This window comes from Hippichthys cyanospilos, chromosome 4, assembly GCF_059441005.1.
Source record: "Hippichthys cyanospilos isolate Australia breed blue-spotted pipefish chromosome 4, RoL_Hcya_1.0, whole genome shotgun sequence".
Classification (NCBI taxonomy): domain Eukaryota; kingdom Metazoa; phylum Chordata; class Actinopteri; order Syngnathiformes; family Syngnathidae; genus Hippichthys; species Hippichthys cyanospilos.
The window spans coordinates 18,355,915-18,374,490 of NC_142372.1; the positions used below are offsets into that span (position 1 = coordinate 18,355,915).

At 39.1% G+C, this 18,576-nt stretch overlaps 1 protein-coding gene across 2 annotated transcripts in view; it reads left to right on the forward strand.

Annotated features, from left to right (window-relative positions):
* prtga (protogenin homolog a (Gallus gallus)) overlaps positions 1–13,000 on the forward strand; it is a 36,446-nt gene extending 23,446 nt beyond the window's left edge. The window contains exons 10-19 of one of the 2 annotated variants that reach the window (XM_088413010.1): positions 231–419; positions 6,859–6,954; positions 7,230–7,416; positions 7,502–7,629; positions 8,743–8,913; positions 9,245–9,454; positions 10,653–10,776; positions 10,854–10,992; positions 11,746–11,859; positions 12,593–13,000. In XM_088413010.1, the coding sequence (XP_088269136.1) occupies positions 231–419; positions 6,859–6,954; positions 7,230–7,416; positions 7,502–7,629; positions 8,743–8,913; positions 9,245–9,454; positions 10,653–10,776; positions 10,854–10,992; positions 11,746–11,859; positions 12,593–12,985 (1,751 nt within the window). In that variant the 3' untranslated portion in view covers positions 12,986–13,000. The remainder of the gene's footprint in view (positions 1–230; positions 420–6,858; positions 6,955–7,229; positions 7,417–7,501; positions 7,630–8,742; positions 8,914–9,244; positions 9,455–10,652; positions 10,777–10,853; positions 10,993–11,745; positions 11,860–12,592) is intronic. The other variant, XM_088413012.1, reaches the window with a different exon arrangement.
* Positions 13,001–18,576: the final 5,576 nt, after the last annotated feature.

Sequence of the window (18,576 nt, forward strand, 5' to 3'; positions counted from 1 at the left end):
GCACTACTATTGAGTAAAAATATCCTAGTTAACATCATACATAGCGAGTAATAAGACATTATTGTTCTACTAGTGCACTCTAGTTGTTTTACGAGTGTGCAGAATTGTGTTACTAGTACGTATACAGTACACCTAAAACTGGATATCACTGATATCAATTTAATGCTTACACAGCTTTCCATTTGAGTAATTGTTTGAACAACTTGTTTCTGATGCAACCCCTCTTATAGTTCCTCTTTCTCCTGAGCTGTATTTGGAGCCCATGAACTGCACCACAATTTCCGTGCGCTGGCGGCTGGCACAGAGAAATTCGGCCAGCGTGCAAGGCTACAAGCTATTTTACCATGAGGAGAGCCAGTCTGAGAGCGACCCACTTCAGCTGCATGCCTCGGATCACTCCTATACCATTGGAGGCCTCGGTGAGTTGCCCCGAATGACTTGTTTTCTTATAGGTACACTGATTAAACTCATGTTTCAAATGTCTTGAAAACAACATAACATTGCTATCAGGTGTAAACTTTATACATTTTTTTCACAAAATTTGCATGTATTATGAAGCAGTTATAGTGTTGAACATCACTGTTAACCCTTTTGGTCACTGGAACTGTCTCAGAAGTGTTCTAAAACCCCTTTCGTCACTATGGGAGCTACAGTGCATTTTGTTGCTTCAAGATAGAAAGCTTGTTATTTTGTTAAAGAAAAAAAAATCTAACAACAACTGCACTTTCTTGTCCTGAGCATTATACAGTATTTGGTGATATTTTCAATTGCTGTTGATAGACGTTTACTGTTTTGTAATTTTGAAACGCGGTCAAGTGTCATAAGCTATTTTTTAATTTCCTTGGTTACTGGTTAAGAGATTGGCTGAAGTTGTGTTTTCCTGTGCTAAGCAGAGGTTCTTTCGGTGTAGAACAGAACAGGACCACATCATAATTGTGTGACCTCTCTGCCAGAGTGTATGTGTGTGTCCTTTGGCCCTTGAGGTCACTCACATTCATTCTGGCTTTTTTTTGTTCGGGAGAGGGAATAGGTCTCACGCAACACAGTGGACAACTGACCATCTGTGGCCGGAGGGGGTCAACCAGGTGGCCAACAGCTGACTTGTAAATCATCCCTTGTGATGCCTCCATAGCATCCAAAAGAGAAACGAGGAGGTGCAATAAATGACCTATGATGCAAAACTGTGCTACATTGGACATTCCTTTTTGAGTTTTGGTTTTCAGATAGTCCTATTGCATGTTTTACTCTTCAAATTAATCATATAGTCTGATCATAATATAATATCTGATCCGTCACTTTTACTTGCCGTTCTCAGTATATGTCAATGAAATGTATTATTTTACCTTGATGTTGGACAGGTCTTTGAGTGCTTTGAATGATAAGTTCAGAGCTGATAATCATGATGCTCTCCTCTGTGAACTAAAATTGACATTTAACCATAGTTGAAGCTAAATTAGTAGAGTAATCCTCTTTGTCAGAGGAGCGTCTTGGTGCTGTTTTGAAGGGTGGGGACTCCCTAATAGTGGAGGCAGATTTACTGTGTGTTTTATGGCCGCTGTGAGCAGTGCTGCTGACATCAAAGCCTCTCATTGTGTTTGTCTTTGAGAGTCACAAAGCTGGTTTATTGGCCAAAGCTTGAAAGCAATGCAACCTCTCACGGGTCGAGCTGTAGGCCAAACATGCGGTAAAGAAAATCCAACTATTGCAAAACATCCATTGAAAAAAAGCTTTTCAAACGCTCCTAACGATGGCGTGACCATGTTCTACTTTTTAAAAGTTCATTTAGCACACAAAGAGAGCACAGTTGCTTTAGAATAATATGCTGTGTTGAAACTCATAGTTTATCCCAACAAGTTACAATGTGGCGTGATACTACCCACCTTCGTAATATGAAATATTTTGAGTGAGTGTGAAGTCACTCTTAAGAAGTACAGTATGTATCAGTTTCGTCAAATATAGACGATATCATGAATGTGTAATCAACTGATACATTTCATGACCTGTACAGCGGAGTTAATTTTGAAGTGCGGTGAAGTAATACAGGAGCACATACCATGTTTTTGTTTTTATATCGTAGTTTTTTTCTCGTGATGGATGTGGAGAACAGCATCCGGCCCTCTGTGAGGAAACAACTCAAATTGTGCCAGTGAAAGTCCTGCTGGGCCGCAGGGATGACCCATTAGCATCTTTAAAGTTTGAAGATAACCTTTATTAGTTGCACAATGTGGAAATTTACCAGCTTGTTTTCATGGTGGTTAGTGTTCAATTGTGATTGAGCATTGCTCCCAGGCGTGCATTCTTAGTGTAGTGGACTTCATACATTGAACGCCTTCTACGGTTGTTTAGGGTTCCTCTGCATCCCTTTGCATAGTAGAGACAATCAACCCGTCAGGATTTTTGATGGCTTCTTCATTTTTGTGCTTCCTTTCACGTAAAAATATTCACTCCATTAGACAGGAAAAGGTCTCACAAAGTGAAGACGTAGCCATTTTCTTTCTGACGGGAAATTAAGAATTTTATTGTATGGAGAAACTTGCTTCTATGCTGTGCACATGACAATAAACACTTTGACTTGACTTAAAACAAGAGTTTTGGTGAATGTAAACTTACTTGATGTGTATTAGAATTTTTTCTGTTCGTGTTGTGTGAGAGTTTTTTATGTGTGAGGTTTGTTTTGGAACATAGATTGTTTTTGGTTTGAAAGAAGTTATTTGCTGGGGGTGTGAGGGCCTTTATTGCATGCATAAGATTTTCTGATATATGTGAGACTGTTTTTAGGTGTGCATTATTTTTTGGGTTTTGCGTGTGTGAGAGAGAAAGAGAGAGTGAGTGAGAGCAAGTGAGAGAGAGACAATGAGCGAGAACAAGAGAGAGAGTGAAAGAAAGAGAGGGAAAGAGAGAAAATGAGACAGAAAGAAAGAAAGAGAGAGAGAGAGAGAGAGAGAGAGAGATGGAAGGGACAAGACTTGGTGCATGTTTTTTAGGTGTGAAAGAGTTTTTTTGTAAGTGAATGTTGGTGATGTGACTGTTGATGAGTGACTTTTTTTTTTTTAGTTTTTTTTAGTTTTTTAGTTTTTTTTTAGTTTGTGAATTTTAGTGAGCTTAATCATATCTTTGTTTTTCAGTCTATGTTAGAGTTGTTTTTCTTGTGTTGGGTTTTTTGGGGTTCATTTGCAAGGTTGTTTGCATGAGAGGACTTTGTAGGGTCCGTGTGAGAGATTTTTACTTGTGAGACTTTTTTTGAGTGTGTGAGCTAAATGCTTTGTGTTTACCTGCGCTATAGGGCATCCCATATGTTTTTGTTTGTATGTGTTCTGAACTGACACATTTTAAATTAATTTGAACAAATTGAGAACAGCAGCTAAATCCCCTTCTAAACCAATGTGCTGACATTATGGGTTGTGTATATAATTATCATTTTAGGTGCTTTAGATATGCTATTGAGCTGCTTTATTACTTAATGACTGGATCATCTTTCCACAATGAAGTTACCTTCTCTTTAATGATTACTCAACCAGAATGCATTAAAGAGGAGAAAGAATGTATCATAGCTTTTTAGGCTTCTTCACATACGGTGTCTGTAATGTAAGCAGATATGCATGAGTTTCTTCCCACTACAAATGCTGCATGTTCATTTTCTTGATGACCAGAAGATCTTTATCATTTGAATATTCTTGTACTTTAAATGGCATTTCCAATACATCTATTCGGCTGCCCTTCTGTTGTCAGTAGCATTGATTTTTGGAATCCTCAGCTGTGACCAAAGTGGATGCTGCTGATTCAGCTCTGCGTGTATGGCGGCAGCAGAGCGTGCTCGGAGCTGTCTGGTAAAGTCGAGTATGACAATCCCAAATGATTGAAAGCGCACGGGGGGCAGGAATGTGTTCCGGAGGTTCCGCTCGGGTGTAAAGGTGTGACCTTTTTGCTCGTATGTGTGTGTCTACTGTGTTCTTTGCCTGGCCTGTGAGCAGAGCTCAAATAACTCATACCTTGTGGCACCGGGCCGCGCTGTGTACACAACTGTAAATTCATTTCTCATACCAACTCATCATGCGTTCACTCCACAGATACAGCCTCAATATGCTTGGTGCATGTTGCTCTGGTGCTTGCTTTAGGGATCATCTTACCCCCGGTATGTGTGTTTGTTTTGCGTGTGCCAGCGTGAGAGTGGGGATGCAGTGGACGGGATGATAGATGCTGGGGTGAGGCCTCGTGGGGAGTTGACATTTATGGCCCCTGTTCAGGACAGGCTTGCTTATAGCCTGGGGGGGGCTTTCGCAGGGTAGAACAAAACCTCAGAGGCCAATGGGATCTGCATTTTGGCAGTTAAAAAAAAGCGTGACCACTAATGGCCCAAATATGCCCTTTAATACAAACAGCGTGATTTATGGAAGTCAATCCGTGAGAGATTTAGACCAGTGGGAAGGACAGGAAAATTCTTTACTCGAGGACTATCTCTTGACTAAAGAATGCAGTATTCTTAGAAAACAGTTTGTTGTGATCAAGGCATGTGGACAATTCAATCCTACTGGATTGAGTACTTAATCAGTTATTTATCTAAAAAGCCGCCATTTACAAATAAGTGCCTTTTGCTTCCTTACAAAAAAATCTTGTATTATTTTTATTTACATTACTTTTGTGAACTTAACTACTATGCTTTTTTTTAAGTCATCCATGTAAAAATAAGAATTTTCAGACTACTCTCACAATGGAATGAATTTCACATTTTAAAAAAAGTTTATCAGTGTGAGTAACAGAAAATACAACAGCACCCACAAGCCTATCTTTTGCAAATAATACCAAATCTTTGCGCAGGTTGCTGAGCCTCCTCCAGTAGTTGCAATTATCTTTTATGACTATATACAGTGTCTACAGTATTACACTGCACCTGCTGGCCAGGTTGCACACACCAGGCACACCAGGAGTAATGGATTAAAAATGATGCACAAACTCTCTAACTCTTTAAGCAGCTATTTTTGCAATATACAATATTATTTGTGTCCTAAAAACACACATGTTTAAAGGCGTGTTCAAATATACTAATGAAGATCCTATTCACTTTGATAGGTAGTTTTATGTTGAGTTACCCTTTGACAGAGCAAAATCCAATTAAAACTGACTTGGGACCAACTTTTGGATGTTTGGCTGTCCTAAAAATGACAACAAGACCGCATCAATAATGAACCACATCTCCTTCATTGTTTAATCAGATCAACATTTCAATAGTTTAGCCTTGTTTTTCCACCAACTTCCTGTGCTTGACCCTTCCCCTCCCAAAAGAGCCCTCTATCCCCTCCTTTTGCAGGATTTAGCTTGCCCGGATTCCGTGTCAAAGGTCACAGCCCAGATGTCACAAGCTTACGCCCCCTAACCCCCACCCCCACACCAACCCTGTCAGAGATCCTCTGTGCCATAATTACGCTGGGTCTTTTGTATTGAGATGAGCGTTATGTTTTTCTTTTGAGGTGTACCGAGAGGCGTGAAAGTTAACTATTCAATCAGGCTCTTAAGCTTGATTAAAGCACCATGAACGTTTTTATTGAAGTACAAAGAATTACCCGTGCAGTTCTTCTCATATTCCACACCTGTGACCTGAGTTTTCTCGAGTTTTATCTTAGGCTGACCCCGTGGCCTTGGCCTGGCTCCAGTGCAACTCCTCAGGCCTGTGTGGGGGTGGAAGTAGAGTCACTCCTCCCCCTCCTAAAGGTCTCCAACCATGAGCATGCAATTCCTTGCTGATTGGACAAATGTTTAATATTGTAGATCTTCTCCTGAAACAGTCTCATTTTATCACTCTTGTTGTTTACTATACAGTAGAGGTTACAATAGCATTGGATAAGAGAAAAACTGCATGCCGTGAGATATAAATGTCTGGACTTTGGAATTTTTGCTGTGACTTGGACCAAAAACTTGAGACTGGCACCATCTGCAGTAAATCTGTACAGTATTAATATAGTGCCCCCCTGGGCAGGCACCGCAGATGGAGCAACCCAATGTCCAAAAATATGTGACAAACCCTGATGAATTTTATTCCATTCTATTTAGTTTTGTTATTCTATTTTTTTAATATAATTATTCTGGTTTTTTTTTATTCACGAAATGCTACAAACATGTTTTTTGGGGGGTAATCTGTAAAGGATAAATGCTTATTGTTTTCAATTGGGAAAGATTGTTTGAATTTATAAACAAACGGAACAACATACATTTGCATCTCAAGGCACCACTATTAATTTAACAGTGAATATGTAGCGTTATCTTGTGTTATGTGCATCATGCTGAGAGCTATTTGGTCTTCCAGCAAAAATAAGCTTGTATGATCGGTGATTTTCCTTTCACTGGAAAAAAAAACCCCTGTTAAATTAATACCTGGTCTAAAACATTATTATATATGAATTGAATTTGCTCACATGACAGGGTCCTTAAGATCACTGCGGTGCACAACTGCTGCTGACCACCACCAATGTCCTTCCTAGGGGGGCTTGTTGGTCCAGTCCCCACCCCTTAACCCCCCAGTTGTGACTGTGAATAGAAGGGTCGACTGACCACTGAGCAGCAGAGCCTGACCTGGACTGGACAAAGGACCCTTTTTTTTTTTTTTGCACCCAAAAGACGGGTGTCAGGATGATGAATCTAGTCAGAGTCTCATAGTGAGTGCATCTGTCCCCCCATCACTCTCACTCCCACCATGCCACCACATCCAAAGCCCACATTGACCCTACACCCACTTGCTCAGGTTAAATAGGTGCTATTAATCCTTGTGATCCCAAGCAGAAATCTTTGCTTTCTTTATCACTATCCACAACTATATGCTCACATGGCTGAATTTTAACATGTCATTTTTTTTCACTTTAAATGTAGACCCAAGGAAGAAGTACCACGTGAAGCTTCTGGCTTACAACTTCATTGGAGATGGCTACCAGGCAGACCAGACGATCAGCACCCCCGGTTGTGTCTGTGAGTTTACAAATTAAAAACATCACAAAACAACACTCTGCTTTGAGTGCCATTTGTAAAACTGACAGATTAAACACAATCGAATTAAACCTTATATTTCAATAGGCTATATATTATTATGATAGTATATATAGTAATTATGAGCCTTCAAACAACTAATAATGCACACAAATGAGCAACGCTAATTAAAAGAATGAATATAAACTAAACAAATACATACATACTGTATGTGTCTTTCCAACATCAACCAACACTCCACTCTTTGCATTTCTCAGCTGTTCGGGATCGCCTAGTGCCTCCTCCTCCACCTCCTCACAATGTTTATGCAAAGACCAACAGTTCTTCAAGCATCTTTCTTCACTGGGGACGGCCAGCTTTCACCTCCAGCCACGCCGTCAACTACACTGTCCGCTGCAACCCCGTCGGCCTGCAGAACGCCTCCCTGGTGCTCTACCTGCAGACGTATGAGCCATGAATGCATCATGTGTTAGCCTTGTGTTTATATATACATCAGGCTTACTTTTTTGGTTTTTAAATTTCTACTTAGGAATGAGCAAAGCCTTTTAGTGCGAGATCTGCAGTCCAACACCAAGTATGAATTTGCGATCCGGCTCCATATAGACCAGCTGTCAAGCCCATGGAGCCCCGTGGTCTACCAGAACACTTTCCCTGAGGGTGAGCGCCTTTTCATCTACAAATCACTGATATTGAATCAGATATCGTTAAATCTTAAGAGTCGCAATGAAAACAATGATTTGTAAACATACCACAGGCCTGTATTACCTGTACTGGTGGTCACCACTGGATGGCAGCGTTGCACCACTTTGCATTTGGGCTCAGCATAGTTTAGAGTGTTGGGGAATGTTGCTAATAACGCCGTTTAAACTAATGGCGTTACGTACATCTGTTAATTTTCTTTTTTTTTTCATTTGCACAAAGTAATAGAATTAATTAAGTTATGAATCAAATGCAAATGCTTCACAATGAATTGCAAAGAAAGAGGTCACACCGGATATTTGTACAGAAAGCGGTCACAGGTGGATTTTTTTTTTACGCAACTTTTAATGACCTCAAACATCAATAGATGTTCCCCATACTGAATGCGATAAGGAGCGTTGCAGAACCTTCTGTTGTTACACAAGAAATGTTTACAGATTATATACTTATACCGTATAAACAAAGTATATATTCTGAAGATTTATTTTATGATTATGAGGAAAGTTGGATAGTTCATGGTGTGAAAGGGAAATGTCATGAACATTTGATTTTCAACTCAAGCCATGCGGCGAGTCAACAACACTCGCGGCATATTTAGTAGTTTTGTATCTGTAAGTAAATTATTATTTTGCCATCAAAAGCGCTTGTTTTAAAAGTAAAAACACATATGATCATCAAAGTCGCTGCTTTGGTTCTCTTTCGGAAGGCTTAAGTCTTATAATAGGATATGAAATGTAACGAAAAGTGGTCTAAAAATGTTGCCGATATGGTTGAACTCTGTGTTGAATAATTTGGTATTCTAAACATTTTGTGATACATACACTTGTTCACTAGTCACAGCTCGCTGCTGTGAATTATACCGTATAAACAAAGTACATATTCTGAAGATTTATTTTATGATTATGAGGAAAGTTGGATAGCTCGCTTCTGTGACTAGTGGGGGTTTACTGCACTCAGCTTTTTTTTTTCTGCCTTTAATGGGTCTGGTTTCTTGCCCAATAATCTTCTAAGACTTATAGAGTTCCTGCTGTAACTAGGTTTGACTTGACTTATCTCCCATCCATATCCCAGCTCCCACGCTGCCTCCCACCAGCATCAAGGTGACCCTGATTGATGAGGACACCGCTCTGGTGTCATGGAAGCCCCCGGAGGAAGCCAACCTTTCCGTTACACACTACACAATTCTGTATGCCTCCAGAAACGAGTGGCTCACTGGGGAATGGCAGGTGGTGCAAAAGGAAGGTAAGTATGCAAGAAAAGAGCGAAAACAGCGACACAGATAGGCAGACACATCTCTCCATTCATAAATGCTTCTGTCTAAGAAAAAACCTCAATTTACTTTCACTGACATTTTCTCTGCACGTCCTTGTGGTCTGTTGGTCTGTGATTGTTTTACTTTTGACTTTATTGACATGCAATCCTTGAGCCATATCTACAGTACAAGCGAGTAAATAAAGTCCAAGTCTGTTTTCTCCCAACACATAAACATGGTGATTGAATGTACACTGACCAATGACTGCATTCGGACCACAATATATACCGTTCATTGTGATGAGAACAGATCAAAAATAAGAGCAACACGGTGGTTCTGTGTGGCTGGCAGGGAGCATCACCATGGCACTGCTGGAGAACCTGAAGCCAGGACAGTTCTACCTGGTGAAAGTATCTGCGTCCAACCACATGGGCGACGGGCCCTTCTCTCAGATGGTTGAGCTGACGGTGCGAGCAGATGTCTCCTCTGGTCACGACCCTCGCCTCTCGCAGGCCTCCACACGCGCCAATGGTCAGCAATGTCTTCATTTCATCTATATTCTTTTTCAGACTCAAGGCTTCATCAAATTTACATGCATTAAAACATAGCCTAAAAATTTCTAAATTTCCTCTTTAGTTGCTTCTTTGTTGATTTTTAACAGGTCTTGTGATTAATATGATTATAGTCATTCAAACAATTTATCCCTTCACATAGCACTTTGTTGGCGCACTGCAGTTTGAAACACAACCTCATAAATGGGTCGTTCCACCAAAGTGGTGCCATTTGCTTGTTTTGTCTTTAAATAAATTTACTGGTATGTCTAATTCAACTCTACATCTGAGAATGCCAGGACTGAAAACAATATGAATGTTTATCATAGGATTAGTCTCAAGGAGTAAATTATTATATGAAATGGTAAAGTGTTATTTGGATGCATGTAACAATTCTTTTCATTTTCATATTTTTGTTCTTTTTCCAGTGTCCAAGGTAGTTTAAATTATATTTTTAATGGTATTTGTTTTGTAAGCATATCAATGTTTTGGTTCTCGTACATTTTATCATGCATTCATTTTTGTTTCTTGGTATGCAAATGGCATGTATTCCCTGGATTGGCATTTATCTACAGTATCTTTTAGTGCCGCCATTTTTCTTTAAATACAGTATGGCTAATTGTACACTCTATTCAACATCCAGCAGACGGGGCTTTTAACCAAAGGGAAATTTTGTTCTTCTCCATAGTCAACAGTGTGTCTTCTCAAAATCAAAGTTGTTAGTGATTTAAATCTTCCAGTAAGCCAATACATCCTTTTCAAATGCGAAGAACATTACAGTATATCTAATTTATCTCTTGTCTAAAATCTAAAAAACTATGTAATCTGGCAGAGCATGTTAAAAATGTCAAAAGGTATGTTGTGTTGAGTCTGGAATGGCTCCCATTTTATCAAAGTGTAGGAATTATTCCAGTAAATAAAAAGGAACTACAAAATGTGATGGGCCAAAAGTGGCCATGATGGAGCTAAAAGGTGGAACTGGGTGTAAACTCTATATTATTTATCTATTTAAAGAACGAAAATTGAACAATTACAAGTCAAACAAAAGTACCCACCACTGGTACGTCTGATTGCATTTGTATTAATACTACAAAATGGTCTATAAAAGGAAACAAGGAGGAATCAAACAAAGAAAAGCCCAGAGAATTCATCTGACCTTCCCATCTTGTTTTTTACAGTCTTTTCCGATGGCTTTTACCACCTGGACCAAACGTCCATGACGGGCATTACTGTGGGAGTCTCCATTGCACTCATGTGCATTATCATCTGCGCTTTCATCATAGTCTGCAGAGGAAAACATAGGTACACAACTATAAACTTGTTGGTTGACATTCACAGTTCAGTCGGTCGGTTTGACGCCATTTGCCCGTTCCTTGTAGAAAACAATCAGCTGTTAAACTGCACAGAGAGAGAAGTGCGGCTGTCTCCGCCACAGGACATCCCAGCGCCGGAGGTCTGGCTGAGACTGCTGACGTGAGCGTAGCTGTGTTGAGCCAGAATCATTTCATCGATAGTAAGGTACTTAACATGGAACTTAACACAGCTCTGAATCGTCGTCAGTCATCAGTTTGTTTGTTTTTTTTTTAAATGCCAATCTTCGGTATTGCAAGGGAGATTCAGTATGAAGTCCCTCTTGCATAAAGGCAGCAGTGTAAGCCGCTCATCCACTGTGCTGCACTTTCTTATCACAGCTTTTAAAACGAAATATTTTTTAAAACAAAAAATATTGCGAGAATTGAATAAAAATCCTAAAAAAAAGGTGTACAACAGACTGTGCCTCGCAATTCTCCTGTGTTTAGCCATTTGTTGCAGTAAAAAGTTCATACTGTATTTAGTGTACAATTCATTTGATAACTTCAACAATTGTATTTACCTTTTAAAATGCATTTTGCGACTTGCTGTCGACTGAAAACAACATCCCATGGGCTCTGGGCACAGGTAACCAGTCACAGCTCAGCTTGTGGATTTCACATGACGAATCATCTATCTGTCTATCTGTCTGTCTGTCTGTATATATATATATATATATATATATATATATATATATATATATATATATATATATATATATATATATATATATATATATATATATATATATATATATATACACACACACAGAACAATATACTGTATTTGTTGTAAATTATTGACATCTGTAATGAAATCCGTAAACATTTATTGAACAGTTACATGCTTTTCATTGCAGTATATTTGACTTGGTTATATTTGTTTGTAGCATGCTTATGCTTATTTTGTTTTCTGTTATAGGGTGGAACAAATCTCATCATCAATTCCCTTGGTCCAGTTCAGTCCAGTGCAGAGAAAAAAAGCAAATGGTTTTCTTTCAGTAGCCATGCAAATAAGAGTACTAAAGATGAGCAGGTGAGTAAATAACTAAAGGAAAGCATTTGCGCTAAATCTTGCTCAATCTTCACTGCGGAATAGACATAGCACAACATCCAATTCGGACGGTATGATAACCTTGAGCTAAAATATCACTGTAATGCCTATCACGGTATTGAAATTACAGCTTTAATATATATACAATATATATTGTTTTTGCCATACACAAGTTTTATTTTTTAAACAAAGTATATGGTACCTTTGTTAATAATTTACCATGCTAAATTAAAATAAATATAAAAAAAAAATCAAACAAACCTTCAGTGGGCAAAACGAGTTTTGTACGGAAATAAACATACACATGAATTCTGATTGAACACATCCGATTTAAATTAAACTATGGGCACTTAGTATAAAATGACAATATTTTTAAAAAAAGATTTATTTGAAATGAACTACCGTTGAATGATGTGTTTATTTCAAATCAATCATTCAATTACTACGCGTATCATTTAATCGTACAATGTGAATACTGTCATTTTATTTTGGCGATTGAAATTCCGTTACTTCTGCCGCACAATACAGCTGCCTGTTAAGGCAGATGACGTGGGAGGGAAAGAAACCTTACCGGTTTTTAAAGACTTGGATTTTTTTTTTTTAATTGCGATATTCCAATCTAGTTATGGATTCTGCCTACTGCGGGATTTCAGATCAGTCATATTGAAGAATCGAGCATGACCTGAGTGTATACGCTGCCTGTGTTGTAATTTAGAAGACGAGACACGGAGCCACCTATCAGCCGTGCGCTACCGTGCTGACCTACAAAGCAGAGCTGTCGGGACCCACGGAGCAGCCCGCCTCCCTGCAGACTCTGCACAGGCGCCCTGGGGATTCGGAAGGCTCCTCCGGCAGCGAGGGCAGCCACGCCACCACCGATTCCGGCCGCTTCTCGCAAGATGAGGCCAACCTATCATCCGGTCTGAGCAGCCGCCAACCATCCGTGACTGCGGAGGACAGCGGCGGCGTCGAGGAAGAGGAAGAAACCAGCCGTCCAGCTCAGGGAGGTCAGACGGATTTGAGGTTGGTGGAGTCGGGTGAGCTGCTCCGCTGTCATCAGGAAGCCCAAAGCGCTCAGCCTCTGCTCTCAGTGTGTGAGGTTGTGTGAGTGTATGTCTATCAGTAAAGCCGCTTGAGCAGTCTTTCTATATCTTTGTCAACTGCAGGCTCCATGTCCTAGTACTACTCAAGAATTCAGTGAACTAGAAAAACGACTCTTACCAAGTGACTAGTAATCGTTTTTTTACCACTGCTAGTGCCTACTAATATGACCTTAAATTCTATGTACTAGTATGCACTTTGTCCTCACAAGTAAGACAATTCAGCGGACTAGTGTAACATATCTGCACCCTCAGGGCAATTTTGGAATACTATTACAGCAGATAACAAGTGAGGCAAAATTGTGCATTTTTTGACACTTATTTGACACCAAATGGCAAATTGTAGAATTTGATGTCACGATTAGTACTAGTAGCAGTTATCAACTAGTGTCGTTTTGCCTCACCGATATCATGTCGTCTCGGTCTTGGATACTAGACCGCAGAAATGTCATACTATTCGTGGAAACATCACGATTATAGTTCTTTATGCGTATTAGTATGTGGACCTAAACATTGATGTAGACTATGCTCAAAAGGCTTTCTGTTTTTGTGAATGTGTGCTTCTGACTTTTACTTTTATCCTAGCCTGCTCAGTTTTTTCCAGTTTTATTTCAGCAGGCATTTTATTTTCTCTATTTCTTTTTGAATATTCTCTTGACTGTATTTGTTTTGTATGTCATTTGAAAAAAAGAAATCTCACCCACCATGAATGTTAAAGAAAAACTTTATTTAAGAGAGTTTATCACTGGAGTGAAAGGGAAATCCTTTTTGCTGATGAGCTACCTCGGTTCGCTTGCGAGCCAAACCTCCGCTGTATATTTAATAACTACTGTGTTATGCGACTTTACATAACCTGTGATACTTCCTGATATTTTTTCTGATTGTCATCCCATTTCGTTTTGACTTTTCCCTTTCCTTTCCTATTCACTGGGATGTAAGGGTGATGCAGCTTCCATTCCCTTTTCGCGCTGGATGCAAAACACACATATGTCTCTTTGGGTGGTGCGGAGGTCTTGAGCCAGTATTATTAAGAAGTGTTTTCAAATCCATTATTGAGTAATGGCGTGGAAGTACTGTATATTATTCTTTTTTTTTTTTTTATGTCAATGTGCAGCTGCCCTTGCTGCTCCCGTTTTTATACTACCTCCCGTTGATTCGATTCTTTGTCGTCTCGTAAACTCAGGGAACAAAGTTTAGTACGTATGAAATATCATGTAGTGTTACATGGTGAAGTGACAGGGTATCTTCTCAGTACAAAGTGAGCTGTGTGTGTAAATGCCGAATAGAGTTGCTATGAATGTATCTGTGCCAGTAGCTGAGATCTACCACACAGGACCCGATCCCTTATGTGATTCTTTTTGTATCATTTGTCTTCTACTTCTACCTCCTGCTTGTGTCTGTGGACACAAAGCAATTGCATGGCCAGCCGTTTGAGTATTTACTAAATATGCTTGATATACCCTTTAAGGTCCATGTACTTGTACCCTCTTTTTTTCTCGTCAGACAATTCGGCGCAACTTGCACGGTGTCAAATAAATCCTCAAATTCTTTTTTCGATACCCATCTTGAGATATATTTTGGTCGTCATCAATTGCACAAGCTGGGCATACTCGTGAGGCGGTTTTACTTTCTTAAAAAAAAAAAAAGTGTATTTCAACAGAAAAGAGGAATTTAAGTTGGAAAAACTTTAAAATACATCACAGGCCAAAGGTTTAGACACAAACGCTCATCCACAGGGTTCTATATTTTGATACTAGATTCCCACAGATGGCACCGAAACTATTAATGTGTGAAACTATTTACTTATAATCGGCTAAAAAATGTTTTGTTTCTTCAAAATAGCCAGTAGCCACCCTTGAAAAGGTCTTCGCTTCACCGGTGTGCCTTATCAGGGTTAATTACTGAATTCCTTGTTTATCAGTGGCGTTCGGACCATCAGTTGTGTTGTGCACAAGTCAGTGCATAACTAACAGCCCTCTACGACAAACTTAATATGGACAACTCTGAAATTTCAAATTATGGCAAGAACCAATCAGCAAACTAAAAAAAAAAAATGGCTATCATTACTTTCGGAAAATAAATGAGGATGTTAGTCTAAACCTTTGGCCTGCACTGTATTTGTTGATCATTGAAGTGCTAGTAAACTAATGCTATGTTCATTCAATAGCGATCCTCCCCAGATCCATGCACTAGGAAACGTTTGGCCCTCAATAGTAGGACAAATCCATTTGAGCGTATAGCTGATATTTAAGTAGTGTGCTGAATCGTCTTAGTCGTGAGGAAACACGACGTACTAGCGTATGGACCTCAAGCTGAATATCAGGATGTGGAATAAATGCTCAAACGGCTTCAAACTAGCGCCAGCAGTGGCGCGCTTGTACGGAACCACCTGATCATTGGCCTTAACGTGGGCGCATCTCGACTCTCAGAGGCCTAGCACGGCCTCGTGTTTCTCAGGTAGAGGACATGAACCCATGAAGAGTGATTGAAGAAACATGTCGCAAGTGTTTTATATTCAGGGATGAACGCGAAGAATGTTAAAGAACGACGTACCGTTCCGACTTTCTGAAAATTTCTATTTTTGTGCGAAGCTTTGTACTACTGAGTACACAATGTAGTTGAATCTAGCTCGATATTTTTTTTCTTGTTGTCTCCTAGAGTAGATAAAGATTAGCACTTGTCTGCCAAGTAGTTTTATATTAGCAGGCTAATGTGCAGCGGTGACCGATGCTAGTACACAAAGACACGTTTGCTTACCTGATATTTTGTTTGTTTTGAAGTAGATCTGAACAAGTTTGAAAAATAATCTAACGATGATTTGAATTTGATGAACTGTTCAGTTCTAATTTGAAAGTGGAATAATCCAAATGCATGAGACCAAAGATGAAGATCAGCCCATGCGCTGCTCTTCACAACTAAGCCTTTAATGCACATTAGTGGCCTTGAACTATGACAATGCTCCAGGGAAGTGCCGGCAGCAACCCCCCCTCCCCGAGTGACAATTCATAAGCATTCTTATGCTGCACACAAAAAACATGACCCCTAACACTGAGTTCCTCCAACACTGATGCAACCTGATGCTTGTATATTTTAAGCAAGAAATAAATGAATTTTTAGTGATCTGTGTTGCAGCAACGCAGCCATGTGCTTACAAATGTGCACCCAATCATCTATTCTGTGATTCTGATACAGCTGTAACTTGGCTTACAAGTTTATTTATATTGAAAATTGAAGAAACGTCATTAAAAAGTGTGTTTTTTTACAATAAATGTGAGGACAAGCGGTTAAGAAAGCAGATGGATGCATTTATCACTGTGCATTAATGTATGAAAACACAGTAGCAACGGAACATTTTTTCATAACATTTAACTCACTCACTGCCATCTGTTTCAAAGCAGAGTTCTCCATGTTGCCAGTGCGTTTTTACTGATATTTCAAACCCAACACAAAATTGTTTTCTGGCAATATAAGCATGGAACGTGCCCAAAAACAATGTAAACATTCATATTTCACTGTAAGACAAATGCTCATATTTACTGTTTTCCCATATTTATCAATGGGCTGTATCGAACATGTGTCAGTTTTGCCAAAAATACATACGGTACGTTAAAGTGGTTGGCAAACCTGTATTTCAAAGAAAAGCTGAGTGAGATTCTTCTGTCTGCCCATTGAAAAACATACTACTTGTATAAATACATTGGTGGAAGTAAACAATGATATTATAAATGACCATGGCAGTGAATGAGTTAATGAAAATTTAAAATGTCTGCACTCTCACTTTTTTGTAGCTGTGGTTAAAAGAAAGGCTAAAACACCCACAAAAAAAGGAAAACATGTAAGGCAAGGTACAACGGTATATTATTCTTTAGCAAGGATGGGCATAGCAGTCGACTGTTTTTTTTTTTTTTTAGGGTTTTTTTAGGTTTAAGTGTAATTGTTGATGAATCTTGGGGACTGAGATACATCGGGGTGCACTACTTGCAACAGAGGCACATTTCATTAAGTGTCAACTACTTTGCAAGATAACAAAATGATTAAATTGCAATTTTAAAATGTTTTCATTTGGTCAAATGCCCATCCCTTGTGTAAGGACCGAAGCTATCAATCAATTTTACGTTTTTTACAAAGGACTTGCAGAAAGGTCAGCGGGTGCACAAATATTCTTACATTGCTGTGTCTAATCAGAGGATTTAATCAGGGGTCATTTTTTGGTTGATACAATCAGGTACTTTTTTTTTCAGGAGCAAACGTTAACCAAAGATATTTTTCTTTCCGAAGGGCACCGGTGCATATTAGCGAGAATTGACCAGTTCAAATGCGTTGTTTTCATGTGTGATTGTTTGCCTTTGTCCTGTCTTTACGTATTTTTACCCAGAAACCACGGCCTGCTGCGTTAAATTATGCAATGGTGATATTTTGCTTTGTGATTGGGATTTTGATAGGAGGGGCTGGTGTAGTGGTTTTTGGGTCAGTGATTGAGCTAATCTGGGCAATTTGTTCACACAAGAAAACAACCTTGCAGGCTGTCCTGTTCTCTCATGTTTTCTTCTCCAATCATGTGAATTGCAAGGAATGAAAACAACATGTTTCCTGTTTTCTCCCTTTGGGCAGTAATGTGATGAGTTCAAGTGTTGAGAGCCCTGGGCCATTTTTTTTTTCATATAAACTCAGGTGGACCCTTGGCTGCTCCTCCTTAGAAGAGAAAGTCACGATAATTGAATGTATTTCTTGTAATTATGATGCTTTTGTTTATGCTTGTTTGTCATCACAACTATATGCTTTTTTGTCAAATTTGTTTAGATTTTTGACTGTTTACTTATGAAAAGTCTGACTCAATAAAAGTTGAAAAAAAAAGAAAAATACAAATGTCTCTTTGTGTTCCGTGTATTGAGTCAAAAATGTGTATACAGTAGGTGTCCCTCAGCTCTATGAACCGGAAGGTCTTGATTTTACTTAACAATTGCCACTATCAGACTTAATGTACAGTAATTTAAATCCATGAACAAAGAAGCACGAATGAACACAGTATCAGTCTGAGATGAGGGAAAAGAGTGTAACTGTCTTTATGGCCACAATTTTGCTGGTCAAGAGAGATGAAGATTCAAGATTTCATCTTTTTTTTTTCTTTCTGTGGATTTAGCCAGCCATGAAGATTCCGCACTCATTTATAACAATATAATATAAAACACATCATAAACAATGTCACATGTACTAGTTCAGAGCCAACCAATCAACCAATGTGTACAAGAAAATGTCAAATTCACTTACTTGGGCTGAAAACAACTACAAATATATCAATATTCATGCATCAAAGCCACCAATGTACTGTAAACGGCAGAACAGTTACAGAGCAGTGAGGATAGGGAGGCAGTTTTATTGGGGTGACAAGACACATCATTTCCACGAAATTGTCTCATTGTGTACAGTGTGCCTGCACTCATCCAAATATCAATGACCCTTTATTATGAATTCTATAAATGCTGTCTCATTAGAAAAGCTAATATAAACTTGTATAGTGTATACGCCTTTGCTCTGAGCAAACGACATACTTTTATTTTGTTAAGTATTGGAGGAAACACACTCGGATGTGACGTATTTA